Source organism: Myotis yumanensis, unplaced genomic scaffold (genome assembly GCF_028538775.1).
Source record: "Myotis yumanensis isolate MYYU_CA2020_CCGP unplaced genomic scaffold, mMyoYum1.0.hap1 SCAF_6, whole genome shotgun sequence".
NCBI lineage: Eukaryota > Metazoa > Chordata > Mammalia > Chiroptera > Vespertilionidae > Myotis > Myotis yumanensis.
Genome location: NW_027223757.1, coordinates 65,997,362 through 66,019,888, shown reverse-complemented (window position 1 = coordinate 66,019,888; position 22,527 = coordinate 65,997,362). Strand labels below are relative to the sequence as shown.

At 39.6% G+C, this 22,527-nt stretch overlaps 1 protein-coding gene across 1 annotated transcript in view; it reads right to left on the bottom strand.

Moving 5' to 3' along the window:
* LMBRD1 (LMBR1 domain containing 1) overlaps nucleotides 1-22,055 on the bottom strand; it is a 76,044-nt gene extending 53,989 nt beyond the window's left edge. Inside the window, exons 1-3 of the mRNA XM_070418311.1 lie at nucleotides 21,797-22,055; nucleotides 15,233-15,409; nucleotides 6,410-6,470 (exon numbers count right to left, since the gene is read on the bottom strand). Coding sequence (XP_070274412.1) covers nucleotides 6,410-6,470; nucleotides 15,233-15,409; nucleotides 21,797-21,871 — 313 coding nt within the window. The 5' untranslated portion in view covers nucleotides 21,872-22,055. The remainder of the gene's footprint in view (nucleotides 1-6,409; nucleotides 6,471-15,232; nucleotides 15,410-21,796) is intronic.
* Nucleotides 22,056-22,527: the final 472 nt, after the last annotated feature.

Genomic DNA, 22,527 nt, shown 5'->3' with positions numbered 1-22,527 from the left:
CACCGGCCCCGCTCACACCCACTGCTGGCACTGGCCCCAATCACTCTGTGCCATCAGCAAGTGCAAGCGGGGCCGGTGCTGTCAGTGCATGGGAGCAGCGGCGACAGAAACGGGGCTGCCAGCAGAGAGGGAACCAGGGAGGGGCCGCGGCGGAAGGGGCTGGGCGGGGGGCGCGGAGGATGGGCTGAGACCCGCCCCTTTTCCCATTGCAGCCTCACAGCCCACAGGTCCTTTCACGGTGCACGAATTCGTGCACTGGGTCCCTAGTACTAAATAAAACAAGACTAGACACCAGAGCACAATTTCTGTGACTGAACTTAAAGTTCTAAAACTGGTGAAATTAACACTTGGATTGCGGGAAACGAGTTAAGTCGGCTCGAGTGAATTGTGCGTACTCCGCGGGAGCCGTCTTAACTCGGTTCATTTAACCAAATAAAATAAAATCATTCCGCAAAGTGTTCGCATAATAATTATTTTTTTATATCAGATATCTATCGGAGTACCGCTATTTTCAGTTAGTATTATTTTTATTTGCTTTAAGCGTGGGAAACCTAAATAATTGCCCGACACCGTAGTGTTAATCTGTCTGACAGAAGTCATAAAAGTGGTTGGATAGCTGACTGTAAAGAGACATGAGAATCTATATATATAAAAGGCTAAGCAACCTTCTGACCGTCTGACCAGCCGGTAGGTGTGACACACATTGACCACCAGGGGGCAGATGCTCAACGCAGGAGCTGCCGAGTTGTGGTGACTTGGCAGCGGTGGTTCTCAGATGATGCACCCCGGAACCAGAGAGGAGGGAGTCTGATTCCAGGGTGTGTCACCCAAGAACTGCCCTCTCGCAATCTGGGACTCCTCAGGGGATGTCGGAGAGCTGGTTTCAGCCCGATACCTGCAGGCCAGGCCGAGGGACCCCACCTGCTGGAGGGACCCCGCTCACTCCTCAGACACCCTTTGAACCGTGGCGCCATCTCTGCCGGGGAGGTAACACGGGAGGTTGGCTCCAGGGCATGTCTGGCCCCTCTCGCCTAGATTTCTAGAAATCGACACAAGGACATGGGGAACACACACTATTCTAAGAGACTGTATTATCCCCTCAGCAGTCTGTGACTCAAAATAGGTGTGGAACAACTGCTCTAAATCTTTGTTTCCCTGACACCACATTCTAAGCTATGTTCTGATTATCTGACTATTCTTCCTCAGTGTCCTTTTAAAGACTTCTGTCTTTAACCCTTTAACTGGTAAATATTATACTGTAAAGACAGTATTAAGTTAACATTTTTGCATGTTTCAGATCAGTTCTAATGTCAAGTTGGGCTTATATCTGTAAATGAAAAAAGTGCTGCTACCACTATCATGAAACATAGAAAGTGCTTCTGTTCAAGTTCTACTTCAAACCAATAGCTATTTTCAAAGGAAAATTATTCTTAACTCCAACAGTGATGACACTCTCATATCCTGAAATCTTTATAAAGTTTATTTATATGCTTACTTATAAATGTTTTTGTTAACAGATTGCTACTAGCAAGTAAAAGATAAACAGATTATTTGGTTTAATAGTTCCTCTAACATCAAAGAAAACATATTAAGAAAAAATTTTAAAACCTCATGTCCACTAGACATTGTTAAAAATTAAACTCATGGGAGCATTTGAGCTCTGGCTCCCAGCATAAGGGGTCAGTTTGGCTTAAATAAACTCTTATGAAAATTCTCTTAAAAAACACACAAATTAAACTCATAAAACAAGTTCTTTTTCAAAACAACTTTTCAAGAACTAGTATAAACAAGTGAACAGAGAGCCATGGACAAAGGCCATGAATAAAAACTGTGGCAAAGAATGCATGGTAATTCTTATGACTTTTTAAAATGTACACAAAACAAACAACCTACCTTTTAAGAACTGTTTATCATTAAATTATAACTCACATGAAAATTAACTTGGATAAATTAGGCTTTTGACTTTTTACACACTCTTTATTCCTCCCAACTACCACTGAAAACAGAGACAAAGAATAACTTAGTCAATATTGTGATAGTATAATTAATTATTACAAAGCTTTTAGAGGGTCAAAGTATAAAGATATTTTGGGAACTCTAAAAGCCTTCTAAAATTATCCTATTTACTCAGCTGAAGAAATACGGCATCAAGATTGCTAAAGGGCATATCTAATACCCATTTTCCTTTCAGTTGACATTCCCCTTTTGATCCTTCCCCCTTCTTCCTGCATCCTGCCTGAAATGGATATATGACAACTCCAGCCACCTTTTTGGATTCTGTGGTGACCTTAAGATGGAAAGCATGTACTAAGGATAGAAAGCTGAGGAGAAATGAGCTTAGGATCCTCATGATGCCATGATGCTGCCCTACCAGCCCTGGATAGCCCATCTCCAGACTTATTTTAAGTGAAACTGAAAAACCACTATACTAAATATTTAAGCCATGTATTTCCAGGAATAATTCCTGGAATAATTCCTGGAATGGAATTTGGTACAAGAAGTGTGGGAACCCAAACACTCCTTCTGAGCTATCCTGAGCCCTTGGTGGTCCTGCCTGTGAGGAGTGTAATAGATCTCAATTTTTGCCACTAAACATGGTAATCCTGAGAAAGAATCAATCCCCTGGTTTCAAGATATACTCCTCCTTTTCTTTACTGTGTAGCAGCAACCCTACTTGCCTTAATAATCAGCATAAATCACTGTACTAGTGATTTATGGCAACTAGTACTGCCTGTTCATTCAGTGACAATAAGGAGACAAAAAATGGTCACACTCTTAATACACTAATAAAGTAGGTACTACATGATTGCCATTTCACAGGTGGAGAAATCACAGAGAAGTTAAATGCCTTTAACTTCTCAAATTAAACATTAGGAAGTTGTAAACCTTAAATTCAAAATACATAGTAAAGACTTCAGGTACAACTTTTGAGCAATCAGCCAATAGAGTGAGGAGAAACTTAGATGCTCAAAAGGCCTGGCATAGAAATAAATATGCATACACTTTGCCACACACTCCTATTTTCACTGAAGAATTATTTAATAGAAAAAAGTAAGAACTTAAACACATAACAACCTGGGATTGTTTGAATAAGAGCATTCATACAATGGAAAACAATGCAGTAAAGTGAACAACCCAATTGATCATCAATATTAGAATGGATAAACAAACCATGGTATGTTTAAGTACAGTGAGATGTTATACAGCAATAAGAACTAACATAATACTTTCACCTGCAACCACACAAGAGGAATTTCAGATATAATGCTGAGCACTAAGGAGGCCAAACAGAAAACAACACATACTATGTGATTCTATATGTTATCTACACAAGAATTAATAGTCCTAGAATTGGTGTCAAGAGGAGAAAGAGTGTAGGAGGAAGTGATAGGACAACTACAGAAGAACTGAACACAACAGCCTTGAATAATTCCCACTTATGGTTTGGGTCCTCCTCATTTCTATAACCCCTACATTCAAGCAAAATCAAAATAAGAAGTCAGGAAAAAACATTAGTTAAAAGAAAAATTCACTTAAAATCAATTAAAAGAAAGACAGTGAAAGAATTAAAACTAAAAATGTCGAGGTTAGAGAAAACATTAGAATAAAATAAATACATATAATAAGTTACAATAAAAGGTAAGAATCTAAAGGTTAGAATAATTTTGAAACAAAAATAGAACTCAGAGCCTGGCCCGTGTGGCTCAGTGGTTAAGTGCTGACCTATGAACTTGCAGGTCATAGTTGGCTCAGTAGTTGAGTGTCAACCCATGAACCAGGAGGTCATGGTTCAATTCCAGGTAAGGGCACATACCCGGGTTGTGGGCTCCATTCCCAGTGTGGGGTGTGCAGGAGGTAGCTGGTTGATGATTCACTCATCATTGATGTTTCTATCTCTCTCTCCTCCCTTCCTCTCTCTGAAATCAATAAAAACATATTGGAAAAAAAAAAGGTTCTCAAAAATGTAGTTTCCAGACCTTGGGATTAGCAGAGATCCTTTCAGGGTTTCACAACATGAAAATTATTTTCATAATAACATTAAGATGTTTGCCTTTCCACTAGCAGCTATTATATTCTCCACCATGAAGCATTCACCAGCAGGATCACTTTTATTCAGGAAAAGTCCCTCTGAAGCAGTAATAATTCTATTAGATGTCCACCACTGAGTACACAACTCTTTAACTTTACGGGTGAAGAGAACTCCACAGAAAACAGAAAGCATACTTGTGAGAAGCCCTTGTGCAGTTTCAGTTGTGAATTACTAGCCATTCTTTTTTTTCAAACACCATTTTTACTTGAAAAAAGAACTGACAGACAAGCAACAGTTATCCAGACTTGAATATTGGGCCAACTTTCTAAAAGATGAATAAAGTGAGCCCGTCACTTCAAAGAAAATAAGTGAGAGTACTTTTTGCCAATGCTAAACCTGAATTTCCAAGAGAAAATTAGAATTTTCGGAAAACTTGAATCCACCCATCTGGAGCCTGAAATCTTTCCAATATATAGGCATTTTTAATAAGGACAGTGGGGATATTAATGAAATGCAAGAGTAAATCAGAATCTCTATGGATGTAATCTAGCACTAGTATTGTTTAAAAGGTCCCTAGATGATTTTTGAAATTGCCTTGGGGGTTCAGTGCTGCTAAGCATTCCCACAGGTAACATCCTCAGCACTACTGATTAAAACGTAGCTCATTTAATGACAAGCAGCTCCAGCTTAGGCAATAATCTCCACTTGGGACTATGCCACTCACTGATAAACTGAACTTTAACATCTCAAAATATCATCGAATTAAATTTTCCTGCTTTGATTCTATGGTCTTCAAGAAATCTTCTATTCAAATTTATTTCCTAGATCAGTGTCTCACCTATCGTATCCCAAGGCAGTTATGCCAAGTTCTACAGAGAATCAAACCCATCTACTGTTTATAAAGATTAACTTAGCTCCCATGCATTTAAGATGATACTAGGGTCACACTATCCTTAGGAGAATTGAGAAAAACACTCACTAAAATAATTTCCTATAGGCTTAATTCTCTCCATGAAACCAACTGAAAAGGCTGCATGAATTAACATTCCAGTTTAGAAGTATTTATTAGAAGTCTTTGCAACCTTGACTAAGCCTCTAGGTTCAATAAGATAGGCTTTATGAACCTGAATGCACTGAGATAAAAACTGGCTTATTTTGTCACGCGCTCTACAGCATAAATACACTTTAATGTCACATAGGAGACAGGTCCCTTCCCCCAAAATTGTTTTTGAAGATGCAATTTATGTCCTTCCAATAAATTTGTATTAAACAGGCAACATTTCATTTAACAAAGCACCTTTTCAAGTTTTAACAGGTCAAATTTAAATTTTATCATATATATTTAATGTATTCATCAGAAAAATAAATTCTATATTAAAATACAATAAAAACATTTCTAAAATCTATACCAAAAGAATAGAATTTCATGGGTCCTATAGATTTTAAATCAAGGGAAAAGGCAAGGGTTAGGGCCAAAGCAGTTAAATTAAACCCTTTGTATGCCATAAGCACCTATAGATGCTTTAAAAAATCATTTTTCGTGAGAATTTTCAACTGAAAATATTCAAGAACAGCCGAATTGTGAGTAATATATTTATTTTTATAATATTCATGGCAAATTGATTTTTTAAATTAGATTCAAAATATCGTGGCATGTGGGGATGGTTTCTGTTTTGGACCTGTGGCTGTTAGCTGGTTAAGATCCAATAAAATCTTTTATAGAAACTTCTACAGATGTTTTTTCAGTATCCAATTTAGTGTCCTACTGTAATCTTATTCAACATCTTGATTCAGTGCTAAAAAAAAAAAAAAAAAAAGCATCCCTTTCCTAACTCAGCACTTACACATTTTTATAAAAGCTCCAGTTGAGTCTTATGTTTATTAAAGGAAAAAAATTTGCAAACATTTAGGTGGCTATTATAAAGCTTTTATAATCCAAAATTAGAGAAGGAAGAGGAAGGAAGTGAGGGAGAAAAAGACCAATAACCATAATCCCCTGGATTAAACTGGCTCAGTGAAGTTGATGATACAAATTCCCTAGAGAGAACACTCTACTAGGTGTCAATATTTTTTTAAAATTGCTAGGAAACTGAGAACTTTTTAATCAAGAATGCAAGTGTGACACTGTTAGTGGTAACAGAGGAAGAGACCTGAGATTTAAAGTAATTTGACTGAACCTCCACGAAAAAGTGCTGCAAGTGAACCTATAGCAAAGCAGGTAAAAAAAGTTCAGGATTATAAGAATGGATGCTACATTACTTATTCCTTCTGTCAAACAGTAATCTCAAATGTGATGTCAAAATAAAAGTTTATATGTAGGTTTATTCTATACTTTGGTTAGTAGCCCAGATATAGGAAATAAAACTGAAAGATACTTACTATAGTAACCATATAATACAGTGTCCTCAATCTGTCTGCTGACATTAGCGTTAGCCCAGTCCTAGGACAAAAGGAAACAGAAATATTAATGAAACATACATTTGTTTAACAGTTATAATTAAGTTTTACCATGACAGAATATCACTCATAAATGTATCAACTCAAACAGGTATGGTCGGTACCTTCAAGAAGTGACAGACAAGTAAATGCTGAGACAGGAAGATAACATAGTTCTGGAGAAACACATAGAAACAGGAGGCGCCTAACTAAGACGGAAGTTCAGGGATAGTTCCCAAAATAACTAAACTGAGACCTAAAGGAAGAGAGGTCATTCTCGGGGGTGGGGAGGGGCAATAGGGAAGAGGGAAGAAAGGAACATACATGGAGAATTTGAAAAAAATTGCAGAAAGCTAAACAAAGATTCACCAGAGCTTTTGGAAAGGTAAAAGCAGGTAGAGCAGCGGTTCTCAACCTGTGGGTTGTGACCCCTTTGGGGGTCAAACGAGCCTTTCACAGGGGACGCCTAAGATCATCGGAAAACACATATATAACTACATATTGTTTTTGTGATTAATCACTATGCTTTAATGATGTTCAATTTGTAACAATGAAATTGGGGGTCACCACAGCATGAGGAACTGTATTAAAGGGTCGTGGCATTAGGGAGGTTGAGAACCACTGAGGTAGAGTGAAGGAGAAGAACAGGTCTGAAGGACTAGTGAATCATGATCATGCTAAGTATTTTGGACTTTGTCCTAAGGCCATGGAAAAATAGTGATGAATTTTTATATAGAGTGACAAATATGATTTGTATTTTAGAAAGCTATTTGAATATATATTATATTATGTTATATTATATTATATATACATATAAATATATATACATATAAAATAAATAAATAAATATATACATATAAAATAAATATATATATATATATATAAAATAAGTATTATATACTAGAGGCCCGGTGCATGAAATTTGTGCACGGGTAGGGTCCCTAGGCCTGGCCAGTGATCAGGGCCGATCAGGGCCTTCCGGCTGCCGGCCAAGGCCTTCCTTCCCCAGCTGCCGGCTGTTGGCTGGGGTCTTCCTTCGTTCCGCGCTGGCCCCTGGTGGTCAGCGCACGTCATAGTGAGCGATCGAACTCCCGGTCTCCTGGTCAAACTCCCAAGGGGACACTTTTCATATTAGCCTTTTATATATAGATATAGATATAGATATATAGATATATAGATATTACCTAAAGATGCCCTGGCTGGGGAGTTGAGTTGGTTCGCGTGTCAACCCAATATACCAAGGTTGGGGTGCGAACACAGGGCACATACAAGAGTAAACCAATGAATGCATAAATAAGTGGAACAAATCAATGTTTCTTTCTCTCTTCCTTTCTCTCTCTCTCTCTCTCTCTCTCTCTCTTCTCATTCTCTCTCTTCTCCCTTTCCTCTCTTTCTAAAACAAATTTTTAATTAAAAAATACCTAAAAGATAAATGGTGATGGATGGAGACTTAACTTGGGGTGGTGAACAACATATCATCTACACAATACAGTATATAGTTGATGTGTTGTATAATTGTGCACCTGAAATCTGTATAAATTTGTTAACCAATGTCACCCCAATAAATTTAATAAAAAGGCAAAAATACTTAAAATAGTCAATCTAAGCTCTTTTAAATTCATTCCACACAAGTTTTCTGTAAATTAGTAATTTAACTTAGAAAATTCATTCAAATTAATCTTTTTACACAAATATATATATATATATATATTAAATTCATTCCACACAAGTTTTCTGTAAATTAGTAATTTAACTTAGAAAATTCATTCAAATTAATCTTTTTACACAAATATAAATATATATATATATTAATGAATTAGAATTGAGTTATGATGACAAGTCTTTTTACTGAATATCCTAAATCTTATGCATATGAAAAATTAAACCTGGAGAGTCTAAGCGACTGGTCATTGCTATTAAGTAGCAAGGCTCAAATTAGTAAATGTAGGTCAATTTTTTTCAATATACTTACAGAGGCCAATCATTATCAATATGCCACTATAAGTACTCTTAAGGAAGGGTATGCACATTTAATTCTCCAAAAGTAATTTAGGTTTCTTCCTTTTCTTTTTCTTTGCTTTTTAATCTATAGACACCTCTAAGAATGAACATCTACAAATTTCTTACAGACAAATACCTAAAAGAACAAAAATGTAAGAAATCCAAATTTAGCCTCACAAATGGAAAACCTTGACACATGATGCACAATGAAAAATAATATTTTTCCAATAGCAATTAAGACTATAAGAAAACTTAAGAATAGGTTAAATAAAAATTTATGTTAACTATATAATGAAAACCAACAATTAGACAATTAAAAAGATCTAAAGAAATGGAAAGTCACATGTTCTCACATGAAAATATTATAAATATTAAATCCCTCCTAATTAATCCATAAAACTATATACTGCCAATCAAAATACCAATTACTGGGGGTGGGGGGGGTGGCTTGACATGCTGACTCTAAAAGTCATCTGAAAAACACAAGCAAGAGATGGGTAATTTTTTTGAATAACACCAACAATGAAGAATTTACCCAGTTACTAAACTTTATTAAGAAAACATAAAAATCTATTATTATAGTAACCTTTCACTTCCCAAAAGGCAAATTTAAAACATGAATTATATCCAATAGCGGCAAATGTGGAGGAAAAGCCATCTCCTACACAGTAATAGTAAGGAAGATAGTCTATAACCTAGATTCACATAAATCAGGACAGCTCTAAGTACATAGATATGTTTTAAGATGAGTAGTACTATCCAATGAATGACATGAAGATCTCTTACTGGGTTGCCTGGTTACAAGGTAGCCCAAATGGGGCCTCCCCTTCCCACACAGGAGGAGGAGCGGCACCCAATTTCAATTATGGGATAAAGGGGCCCAAAGTTCCTAGGGTTCAGCAACTGGAATGTCCTAGTGCCCCATGAACAACTTGCATCTAAGCTCACACTTCTTGGAACCCAAGTCCAGACTGTCTATTTACCTGCAAAGCCACTCTTCTGCTTGCCCTACAAGAAGAGGCAGAGGCACATCTGCTGAGAAAGCTCGCCTCTTTACAGAATGTCAAGTATATAAGCACTTGTTTGCTTACTAATAATTATCCCCGTAAATTCCTGCCTGCACCAAGTAATGTTTATTGATTTTTCACCATGAGACCTTTACCCAACAATATTCAGAGTAATACTGTTTGAAATATTAAAAACAACAACAACTATACTGAAGACAATCTACATGCCTGGTAAAATGTATTACTGTACATTCATAACATGGAATATCATACAGAGATTAAAAACAAATCTAAATAAACTGGCATAGCTGGACATCTATGAAGTAATTTTGAATATGGGGAAGCAGAACAAGTTGCAACCAACAGTTTTAACAATCTTTGTCTAAAAAAGTACTGAAAGTAATACCCATACATGTACAGAAAAATGGAAAGTGTAAGCAGTGCTCACCACATAGGAATGGAAAAGCACTGGGGAGAATTCTATGCAATGATTGGAAATTTTTTCAAGTATCTAAATGAATATGTACATAAACAAAGCTTCAGCTCCTAACAGCTGTGTTTTTCTAGTGATTGTTCATACATCAAAACAGAAGTTTAAAAAGATTTCTGAAACTTGAAGACTTTTGAAACAGGATAATTACATCTATCCTTACACAAACTCCCTACCAATTTCCAAGACACCCCCATAAGGTATTAACATACCCATTGAGAATCTGTTAAAAGCTAAACTTTAAAATTGGGTAAGACCCCAACTTCAGAAAAAAAAAAAGTGTTAGAGAGATTGAAGGTAATTTTAAGCCAAAGATTCACTGCAATTTAATATTTTTTACTCTGCAATGCTCTTTTGTTTAACCAAATCTTGTGCCAAAAAGAAACTAAGTGTTACTGTTACTATTTTAAAGCTAAAACTATGTGTAAAATATACAACATTACTCAAGAACTATTAGTGTATTTGGCTTTTATACACTGTCTTGCATCCAAGGTATCTGATGTACTGTCCAAAGAACTTAGTTTATGAAACCTTCCTTCTTCCACATTTTGAGAACTACTATGCCCTTGATACATTTTATAAATCACCCCCTCCCAGAGTGGAGACCAAAGGAACTTCAGAGTAATTTAAGACCCAAAGGAATGTGAAACAATCAAGAACTAATACTAAATAGAAAATATTAAAGAAGAACATTTCAAAAGAAAGGAAAAGGGAATAAATATCATAGGAAAAAAGATGTATGGGTCATATATATAAAATTCCCTTTCCCATTCTTCAGATAACATTTGGAAACACTTAGTCCAACCCAAAATGACATTTGAATCTCCTTAATTTTACCTGATAACCTTCACCTTAGACCAGTGTTCTCACTCAGAGGTGATTTTGTTCCCAGGGAACATTTGGCAATGTCTGCAGACATGGGGTTGGGGGAAGTCAATATGCTACTGGCATGTAGTGGGGTAGAGGCAAGGATCTACTAAACATCTATAATGCACAGAACAGTCCCGCACAACAAGGAATTATCCAGTACAAAATGTCAGTGGTTGAAAAACACTAACTTAGAGGTCTCTAAAATAATATGAAGCCAAAAGAACTTACTCAACTTACTACCAAATCTAACACCTAGATTCTACCTGTATTTAATAGTTAACTCTTCCTTCTGCTAGGTGCCCATACCATGTATAGCCAATATTTCACTGTTAAGACACCATCCCCCTAAACTCCTTTGCCTTCTCAAGGACACTGCACCTACAATAATAACCTCTCCACTCTCAAGAAGTTCTCCAGCCCTAACCGGTTTGGCTCAGTGGATAGAGCGACGGCCTGCAGACTGAAGGGTCCCAGGTTCGATTCCAGTCAAGGGCATGTACCTTGGTTGCGGGCACATCCCCAGTAGGGGGTGTGCAGGAGGCAGCTGATCAATGTTTCTCTCTCATCGGTGTTTCTAACTCTCTATTCCTCTCCCTTCCTCTCTGTAAAATATCAATAAAATATATATTTTTTTTAAAAAAAGTTCTCCAACTCTACTGAATACCTAAGTACACAAACCCTACTAATTTCCATTAAACAACAAAGAGATTGAAAGGGCGAGGACTACGCCCTCCATCTTGCCCGAGGGTAAGGGCTATGCCCTCCATCTTACCTTGGCCATGTGCTCGGCAAGGCTTCTTCCCGGAAGCCCAAGCCTCTGCTAGCCACACCCAGGACTTCTTTAAACTAACCAATGACAATCAAGGGAAGTCGCCATAGATATGACCACATCCTGTGTAACGAGACACCGACTTGCACCTGGCCAATCGGCAGGGCCCACAGTCCTTTCTCCTCCCCTTCCAACCCCCTATAAATCCTCTCTCCATACAGAGTTCTCTCTCTCTGCCACTTGGCTTGTCGTTGCATTGGTGAGTGTGGTCGGGGAGCCAAACTAGTTCGAATAAAGACTCTTTGCTTTTGCATTGGATTCAGCTGGCTCCCTGGTGTGGTCTATTGGGGATCTTGAAATCTGGGCATAACAAGATCAATCCATACTCAACCACCACAAATAAAAACACCTCCCCTGACCTGACTCTACTCTCCTAAAGGACAAAACTCACCAAAAATTTGTCAGCATTCCCTATCGCTACCTTCTCACCTCCCTGACCACATTCAGCCCACTCCAACATGATAACCCCAATGCCTCATTGAAATTACTTTTCATGCTCTTCGGTTACCATTGACCAAAGCCAACAGTCACTTTTCTACCTCTCTCATTTCACTTCTCACCATTCGAAAAAGCTATCATTCTCTCTTCCTGAAACACATTCTTCTGATTATCATAGCCTCCCTCTTCCGATTTTCTTCCTAACTCTTAGGTTACAGCCTTTCCCCCTCAGCTACCTCTACATAATGAGCACTCTAATCCAGCAATCGCCAACCAGTGGTCCGTGGACCACTGGTGGTCTGTGAAGTCCGAAAGGTTGGTGACCACTACATGGTCCAATGCCTTCTCTGACTACTCACACTCCCCAATTACTAGTCAGTCCATAGCTCTAAATAACATCTATATGCTGATGACTTCCAAATACTTCAATCCAACCCAAAAGTCTCCTTGAAATAGCAACTCTCTATTTGACACCTCCACTTGAGTATATATAACAGGAACTTGAAGTTAACTTACACTAAATACAACTCTTTTTTATACATTCATCTGCCCATATGCATGCATATGCCGTTTGTTCCTTCAGGCTTCCCTATTTCTTTAAGGTATACAAAAACCAGGCATCAGTGCTTCAATTTTGTTTTTCCTTCACCCTCCGTAACTAATTCATTAGTAAATCCAAGCAGTTCTATTTCCAAAATATATACCAATTTTAATCATTTTTCTCTACTAGCACCACTCAACTCCAATTCACCTTATCTTTTATCTTCATTAAATTCACCCTGCAGTTAGAAGAAAACCTAAACTCATTAACATGACTTAAAAGTGATAAGGAATCTGGTCCCCACCTTCTCTTGATCTCAGCTAGTACCAAGCACAAGCCCCACCACTACACTTCACCCAAAAGACCAAACTCATCCCCACCAAAAGCGTCTTTCTCTACTGATCCGTTCTCCCTAAAGGCACTCCCTCTGGCTCTTTACCTGACTAGCTTCTCTCATTTAGGTCTCAAGTAACCTCAGCAGTCTGGCCTACCTATGTAATTTGGCCTTCCAATCTTCCTATCTAAATTGCCCACATCCATCTGTTATATTTCCTCATATGAAGTTAGCTTGTTTTGCTGTTTACTGTTGGTCTGGTTTCACACTAGGTAAGCTCCATGAGAGTAGCAGCCTCATTTGTTTGAACTGTTAATCTGCAGTACTCACATTTATCAGGTACATAGTACAAGCTTAATAAATATTAAGTGAATGAATATATGTAGATGTAATGAAAAGTACAAATTCTCAAGATACAACTACCACCATCTGAAAGTAGGACTGAGGCACTAGGAGAGAGTTCAATCCTGATACTTAATAATAGGCCATAACAAGATTAATCAATCACTGGGGGAAGGGAATAAGATATATTTTAGCTATCAAACATTAAATGGCCCTAGCTGGTGTAGCTCAGTTGATTGGGCATCATCTTGAGCACAGAAAAGTTGCTATTTGGATTCCAGGTCAGGGCACATGCCCGGGTTGTGGGTTTTATCCCCGGTGGGAATGTGTACAGGAGGCAATCGATCGATGTTTCTTTCTCTCTGTCTTTCCCTTCTTCTCTCTCTAAAATCAACAAAAACATATCTAAAAAAAATAAAAAAACATTAAATATTTTTATACCATATCTTAACTACTAATTTTAATTTTACACAATGTATAAAATAGTATAAAATAAAGAATATTTGTTGACATTACTATCAATTTTTTATTTTCTTTGATTAATACACTTTGTGTAATACTATCCAAAGTTACTGGCCAACTATAAAAGACACTGTAATAGAATACTTACAGCTATTTTTTTTTTTGAAAATTCAAGATGAAAACATATTCCCACAAAATCTAAACAAATCAAATACTCTAAATTCAAAATTAAAAATCTCCTCTTCAAATAATAATTATACCAGGGATAATACCAAGATATAGATACAGCTAAAGATCCTAGTGAACAAAGAGTTCTGGAACCAGTCTGCAGAGCTTCAAATCCTAGCTACAGCATTTAGGAGCTGTAGGTAGGTTACATCACCTCTCCAATCCTTGTTTTCTTGCCCATAAAAACATGGACAATACTAGTTACCTCATACAGTTGTTTGGGAGATTAAAGGCAGTTAATGTATGTTAACCATTTAGGACAGACACATAACAGTAAACATTCAACAGATATTAGTTCATACAGTATTTGGCACATACTAAGTGCTCAATTAAATACTTGCTAAATGAATACCTATAGAAAGTAACTGTAATTTTTACAAAATCAAAATATATCTAAATCTAACCATAAAAACAGTTACAAATTATTTAAGCCCAGTTGGCCAAATTCAGGAACTTATTTAGGAACCATGCATTATTGAGATAACTGAAATAATATTTTATTCAAATATTTAAGTACCTACATGTGTGTTAGACACTGGGCATACAACAATAAATAAGACCCAGTTCCTGCCGCATAGAAGCTTATACTAATAAGAAACTGAAAGTAATCTGAATAAAAAAGGAACTCAGAAATCTTCCATTCCAAAACCCTTCATTTAAAAACAGGAACAACCTCCTGCCGCGCCCCTGCCTCCCCACCCCCCAGATAAAAGGAGAAAATTGAAGTCTTGAAAAGTTAACTGATTTGGCCAAAGATACATGCCAGACAGTTAAGAGCCCAAGATTAGAACTCAGGTCTTATAATTCCCAGCCTAGTGGTCTTTTCACTATACCACACTGACTAAAAGTACTCAATAAATAAAGATTAACATTCTGATCTGCCCCTAACAAAAGCCCTTCTAAATTATTCATTTAGTGTATTAATGAAATCAAGTCAAATACACTTCAAGCTATGAGAAGCACAAAAATAAAACCTACTACAATTAATACATTTTCAGGTTAACAAAAGACATTCTTCAAATTTGGAGGGTTGTCAGAATAATAGTCTCATGTCACTCAATAGTCTATTTCTAGTCTTCTATGTTAGTTGTCACATTCTCAGCGCCTACGCTGCATTTCGATTCTCATTTATTCCAGAGACAACAATATATACTGGGCTGCTAAACTTAAACACTTAATTGCCAAGAATTTGAAAGAAATAAAATCATATAGTATAATAATTACCTTAAATGTACCATTTTGATTTTTCATGTAGGAAACCAAAAATATATCCACTGGTACAAGTGCTGATGTGATAAGTGCAATTGCCAGAGAAAAAATTGCTGTTATGGTGGAGACAACTTCGCTTTCCCGTTGACTTTGGTATTTACGGACATATATCCAACAGAATGCCAAAATAGCCTGAAATAGAACAAAAAGAAAATGTTTTGTTATTCCCCTATGTATTCTCCAAAACTGATTTTAGCATGTGTTTGTTTTCAATGGGAAACTTTCTATCAAGTAAAGGTTCTTTTAGACGTGTAAAAAACTTACGATTGATAATTTTCAAAGCCTATTTCATGGATGCAGTACAACCTCACTTAGGTGCAAAGACACACATAAAGTAAAAGTTAATGATGACAGTGCTCATTTGCCTATATCCTCACAGAACACAGTACAATAATTAATGGTTTCACACAATGTCATAGTTATAACTAGCTTTGAATACTTTTTTCCTACAGAGCTCTCCAACCTAAAGGACCTATAACTACATGTTCTATCCTACTGAAGCATCACAGAATATAACTTGAATTGAAATTAACTTCTGCCCCATTATGACAGTTCAAGAGTACCATTCATCTAAAGACTAACTAACTGCCAATAATCACTATGCAACTGACACATTATACTATAATTCAAATTTTAAAGAGCATTAAACCACAAAAAGTGCACAATGAAAATGGATACATGTGCATTGGAAGGAACCTTCCAGTGAAAAAAAGTACACTCAGAGAGGTACTGAGGCTGACATCTCTAATCAAGCAGGTACTCTTAATAGTTAGCAATGTCTTTCTATTAATTAACAGAGTAGAGGAATTCAGTCTCCTGGTTCTCTAACTTTAGGTTAACATCGGAATCACCTGGAATACTTATTAAAGCACAGGCTGCTGGGCCCCACTCCCAGAGTTTCAGACTCATGCGGTCTGAAGTCGGGCCAGAAAATCTGCATTTGTAGCAACTTCCCAGGTGAGGCTGTGCTGGTCCAAGGAATACATTTCAAGAACCTCTGCTCTACTCAATTATAGGAGACTAGTGTCCTGGTGCATGAATTCATGCACATTGAAAGAAAATTAATTAGAAGAAATATTTTAATATTGCTATTCGCCCTTTCTCTATAATAGAGGTGTCAGAGATGAAAGAAAATTAGTAAAATGTACATGAATATATAAATTGATAAATAAAACATAACATGATATAACAACGAATATTTTCCATGAGATTTTTACTGTCAGAATCTTCATTCATCATTAATTTTTTTTAAATATGCTGGGTATTCTGGAAAATTCATATCATTTGGACAAACTTTGCCTTTGCTACAACATCAAGTAAATTTTCCATCAGATGATTTTTCATCGGAGAATTTAGGGATAGGCAAAATTGACATGTAACAGTCATTCCACCATAACTGTGTTTGATAATTGCATCCTCAATTACCTCATTTTCGCTATGAAGGCAGTTCATACCAGTATTGATAGTACTTTTTTTTTTTAATATATATTTTATTGATTTTTTACAGAGAGGAAGGGAGAGAGATAGATAGTTAGAAACATTGATGGGAGAGAAACATCGATCAGCTGCCTCCTGCACATCTCCCACTGGAGATGTGCCCGCAACCCAGGTACATGTCCTTGACCGGAATCGAACCTGGGACCTTTCAGTCCGCAGGCCGACGCTCTATCCACTGAGCCAAACCGGTTTCGGTAGTATTGATAGTACTTGTCGATGACTGTTCTTCAGACATATTCTGTCAACAAGTTCGGCTTCAGAATGTCAACAAAAACATGATGTCATTACATGGCACCCACAGCCACCATCTGCAGACTGGGCTGGACTGTGGGCCGCATTTTGCGCCATGGCAGCATTGGCTACAATTTGGTAGGCTGTTGCTCTGGGTTGGTGGTGGGGCCTGTGTCTCACTTGGGGGAAGCCGAGTGTTGCTCTGTCGGCTCCAGGTCCACGGTGCCGTTTCTCTCTTTGCGCGTCATGGAAGCTCCTGAATTGAGCATCTGCCTCCTGGTGGTCAGTGTGCATCATAGCAACCAGTCGGACAGTGGGAAGGACACTTAGTATATTAGCCTTTTATATATATACTAGAGGCCTGTTGCATGAAAAGATTCGTGCAATAGGCCTTCCCTTCCCCTAGCTGCTGGCACCGGTTTTCCTCTGGCACCCGGAACCCAGGCCTTCGCTCCGGCCGGAGGCGCCTCAAAGCCTCTCGTGGCTCTGGCGGCCGGAGCCACCTTCAGTCTTCACTCTGCTGCTTCGCACCTATGTAGGCAAATTAACCTCCATCTTTGTTGGTGGCTAATTTGCATATCTTGCCGATTAGCCAATGGGAGGCGTAGCGAAGGTACGGTCCATTTCAATCTTTGTCTATTATTAGATAGGACTAAGGGCCTGGTGCACAAAGATTCGTGCACGGGGAGGTGGGTCCCTCAGCCCGACTTCCACCCTCTCCAATCTGGGAGCCATCAGGGGAGCCCTCTCCAATCCGGGAGTTTTTGTCTGTCTTTGCAATCATACGAGCGAATTGTCTGAGACCCCAACCCAGTTTGGTTTGTTGCTCACAGAATAATAGAGGCATTTTTTTTTCTTTGCTTCATTGGTGGAGATTTCCTGGAAGTTTTAGGATATCTTCCCTTTAATTTTTCCTAGACACTCTGATTGTATTTATGTCTCTCACCTTTGCTTTCCCTCCATCCCCCACTGCAACAGTAACTTCCTCCAGGCTCACTTTGCTCTAGTGTCTAGGACCGTGGTCGGCAAACCGCGGCTCTCGAGCCACATGTGGCTCTTTGGCCCCTTCAGTGTGGCTCTTCCACAAAATACCACGTGCAGGCGCACACGTACAATGCAATTGAAACTTCGTGGCCCATGTGCAGAAGTTGGTATTTTGTGGAAGAGCCGGTATTTTGTGGAAGAGCCACACTGAAGGGGCCAAAGAGCCACATGTGGCTCGTGAGCCACGTTTGCCGAGCCGCAGTTTGCCGACCACTGGTCTAAGAGATCCGTCTGCCACCAGAACTATGATTCCCAGCATTCCTGGTGCTCCCCACACTCTTGGATTTCCCTTCCTGCTCTGTCTCCATCCCACGGCCTCCCACTCTGCCAAGTCCTCCAAGCCGCCAGCTCTCCCTCTCTGCTCTCAGTCTGGCGGCTTGGGGAACCAAGTTCCCCAAGCTGCTCCACTCTCTGCCGGCTCTCCTGCTCTGCTCTCCATCCAGAGCCTGTGTATGCAAGTTAACCTGCCATCTTTGTCAGGTTAATTTGCATACTCACTCCTGATTGGCTGGTGGTCATTGTGGAGGTACAGTCAATTTACATGTTTCTTTTTTATTATATAGGATAGATGTCACATAAAATAGCATCTTAGAGAAGTTCATAAAAGAAACTAACATAATTTGCCAACTATTATAAGGAAAGGTTTAGAGCAGTCCCCAACCCCTCCCAAGAGATTCTGATTTAACTGGTCTTGGCTTTAGGATTTTTTAAAAACTCCCAAGTTTTTTTTAATGAGCAGTCATGGCTGAGAAACATGGGCAGAGGTAGGAATGAGAACAGATGTTTGGTAAACTAATGAGCACACATACTGCCTGGGATCATGTTGAAACGGAGACTGTCTTATATAGTAATGGGAAATTTGAAAGGTGGTGTAAGCCAAATTACTGAGGATCTTGTTGAGACTAGATCAGGGGTGGGCAAACTTTTTGACTCGAGGGCCACAATGGGTTCTTAAACTGGACCGGAGGGCCGGAACAAAAGCATGGATGGAGTGTTTGTGTGAACTAATATAAATTCAAAGTAAACATCATTACATAAAAGGGTACGGTCTTTTTTTTTTTTTTAGTTTTATTCATTTCAAACGGGCCGGATCCGGTCCACGGGCCGTAGTTTGCCCACGGCTGGACTAGATAGAAGGGTTTGATATAAATTATCAGCTTAGAGGAACGAGATCTAACAATTCCTTATGTGGCAAACATTCTGCTTGCCCACAATTACAAAAGTTATCAATCCTAGTGTTCTGATTCTTTAATAGATGACTGGCAACAGTGTGTTAAGTCCCCAGGACCCTGGTAGTCCCAAAACCCTTTCTGAGGATTTGCAATTTCAAAATTATTCTCATAACAATACTAAAATGTCATTTGCCTTTTCCACTATGTTGATATTTACACTCATAGTGTATAACTCATGGCGGGGAAAACTGCTGAAAAATTAAGCATGAGTCCAGACAATGGCACCAAACTGCAACCAGGTGTGATGGCTGAATCCAGGAAAGGTGGATACCTGAATACTTAGGGGTTGGAAGCCAACTGGCAAGGAACATCATTTTTACTTGAAAGCACAACTGACTGACTATGGTTGTGCAGACTTGGATATTTGGCAGATTTTGTCAAAAAGAACAAAGGGGATCTATCACTTCAAGAAAAGCAACTGACCATATTTGTCGCCAATGGTCAAATTCAAGCTTTCAAATGAAAATTAGAATTTTGGAAAACTAGCATCCAAAACTGTGCTTGACTGTTTCACAATACTTACTTCTGGGATTTCTTATGACAAGATCAGTGGTGATATTAATGAATGTAACATTTTTATATTATGTAATGAAATATATATATATATTTGGGAGATCTATATTACTCAGTGAACCAGTGTTTTCTAAATGACAAATGCATCATGTTATAAAACCATGCATGGTGAAAAGACCCATTCAAAGTACAACATGGCCCAATGGATGCTAATGAGACAGAATTAAAAGTTCATTGATAGGGTTTCAGATTCTTTATTGCAACTAACCTTAAAGAAGCTTCTACTACTGAGTTTTGGGGTGATATTAAAGAACAATGTCCACAATTACCTAAAAAAATACTCCTCTGCTTCCAACTACGTATCACTAAAACTGGATTTTCTTCATATACTTCAACCAAAATAACTTATCTCAAAAGGCTGAATGCAGAAGCAGACATGAGAATCCAGGTCTTTTCTAATCTACTAAACCAGGAATTAGAGATTTGCAGAAAATTAAACAATGGCCCTTATTACCAATTTTTTTCTACTTCAACATCCAGTTTCAAATTCCTAATTCCCTTCTCATTTTATTTCATTCCTACTTTAAGATCAACTTAAATGCCTTCCCATCTTCATCTATCCAAAGTCTACCTCAATTACACTTTCTTCCAATATTGTTCTCTATTCCCTGAAGTCCTATTCTAACTTAAAATACCTGAGAATTTTTGTTTTCCCACCTATCTTCCCATTCTCTCAGAGGCCACAATTTCTTTTGTTTGCATCCTCCTACAATTGACAGCAAAGCTACTACCTGTGAAATGTTTATTCATTGATAACAGCCAAGATATCCCCACTAGACTTTGATACTCGTTACTTGCTTGTTTTTCTTCTAAACCTACTGAATACGAGGGTCTGGAAAAGCCAGGGAACTCTCCAAGTACAGGACTAGATGGGCTATGGAAACCACAGCCAAGCTTTAGGGTTTCCATTTTCTTCACCAAGAGGGGTAAACCATGTTCCCATGTGATCGCAGTATTATTTCCTGCCAAAGCAAAGCCTGCAAGAGAAACCTTTTTGTAAGTTTTCACTTCCTTTCTTTTTTTTGGTAGGGTTTCTGGTAGAGTTGCGACATTTACCAGCAACGCATATTACATAGGTTGTAGACACCGTGTGGCATCTAATAAGTACAATTAAACGTCTTGATTTCCAGAAGTGAAGATAACAATTGTTTGGTTTGACTTTTGTTTTTGTTTTCATAATGCAAAGTGGCTAAAATACCTGGGGACGGAAGCCAACAGCAGGGCTGAAGGAAGACAGTGAGTGTGACTGGGGCAGGGTGGAAAGGGTAGCTCAGATGGGTGGTGGTACACACACCCTGATTCTGGCAGTAGAGAGGGTTACAGTTTGCCCCACACAGGTTTCCTTCTACACCTACCAACAGACTAGAAAGGAATATGAAACCCTGAAGTCACAACGAACGAACACTCAAGTCACCAGGGCAGAATCGCACAATGGGCTGGGAAGGTTGGAGACTCGATAACCCCGAGGTAGGGACCTGGTGCAGAGAGCAGCAGGCAGGCCCTGCTCTGAGTCCACCACACCAGGGCCGACAGAACTTGCACAGATCGGGCACAGCTGCCCCACCACCCAGTGCCCCCGCCTCACCAGGGACCAGAGGCCGCCCCACCCTTCCCCACCCGAAGGTGTCCTCCCCCCCCAAACTCCACCCGCCCCAGGGGTGAGGGCAAGAGTTTCGGGAAAGGAAACCTGCAATATTAGACGTCTTCAGGAAAAAGACAGCGAAAGTGGCCGAGAACCAGTGCCCCGTCCCCCAGCCCCCAGCGCTGCCCCCATCCCCGGCGCCGAGGAGCCCCCCAAACCCCGCCGGTACCCCCACAGTCCCAGGTAAAGGCACGACAGGGAGAAGAGTACCTCCCGCACCCCGGGAGGCCAGCGGCGGGCCGGCCCCTCCCTCTCTCCCACAAACGTAAACACGGGGAAAACTCCAAGCGCCTCCCCTACCAGCAGTAAGAGTCCAAAAATGCACCAGCCGATCACCAGCTCCGCCGAGGCCGCGCCCGCCGTCTCTGCCGCCATCTTCGCTTCCGGCCGCGAGCCCGAGTGGTGGGGAGAGGGGAGGGGAAAGGGGGGGAGTGCGAGGGACGCGGCGCCCGCGCACCCTAAAGGTTAAAGGGACGGAGGGGGTGGAGCGAGTGGTTGCCAAGGAGACCAGACCATTAGCGTCCCTTGGCGACGGGTCGGGCGGGGGGCGGAGCTGCCGGGACCCCTCCGGGCCGGCGCGCGCCGGGACGCCGTGACGTCACCGCTACGTCAGCGCGCTGTCGGCTTCCGACGTGATGAGATGGTCTAAGGGAGGCTGTCCCGCAACAACGCTAGCTTTTGAGATGCTACTGGATTCGGCCCCAAACGGGTGGACTGGAAAAGCCAGGGAGCGCCACAAGGGCTGCACTGGCTGTATCTGGAGATTCAAGCCAACTCGAGGTGTTTCCACCTCCTCTCAAAGGGAAGTTTATCCCCGGCGTCCAAGGCAGAATGCGGAGCAGAGCTCCTCACCCGGGTCCAGGAAAGGCCGACTCTGAAGACACAAAGTTTACCTACAGTGGTTCTCAACCTTCTGGCCCTTTAAAGACAGTTCCTCATGTTGTGACCCAACCATAAAATTATTTTCGTTGCTACTTCATAACTGTCATGTTGCTACTGTTATGAATCTTAATGCAAATATCTGCTATACA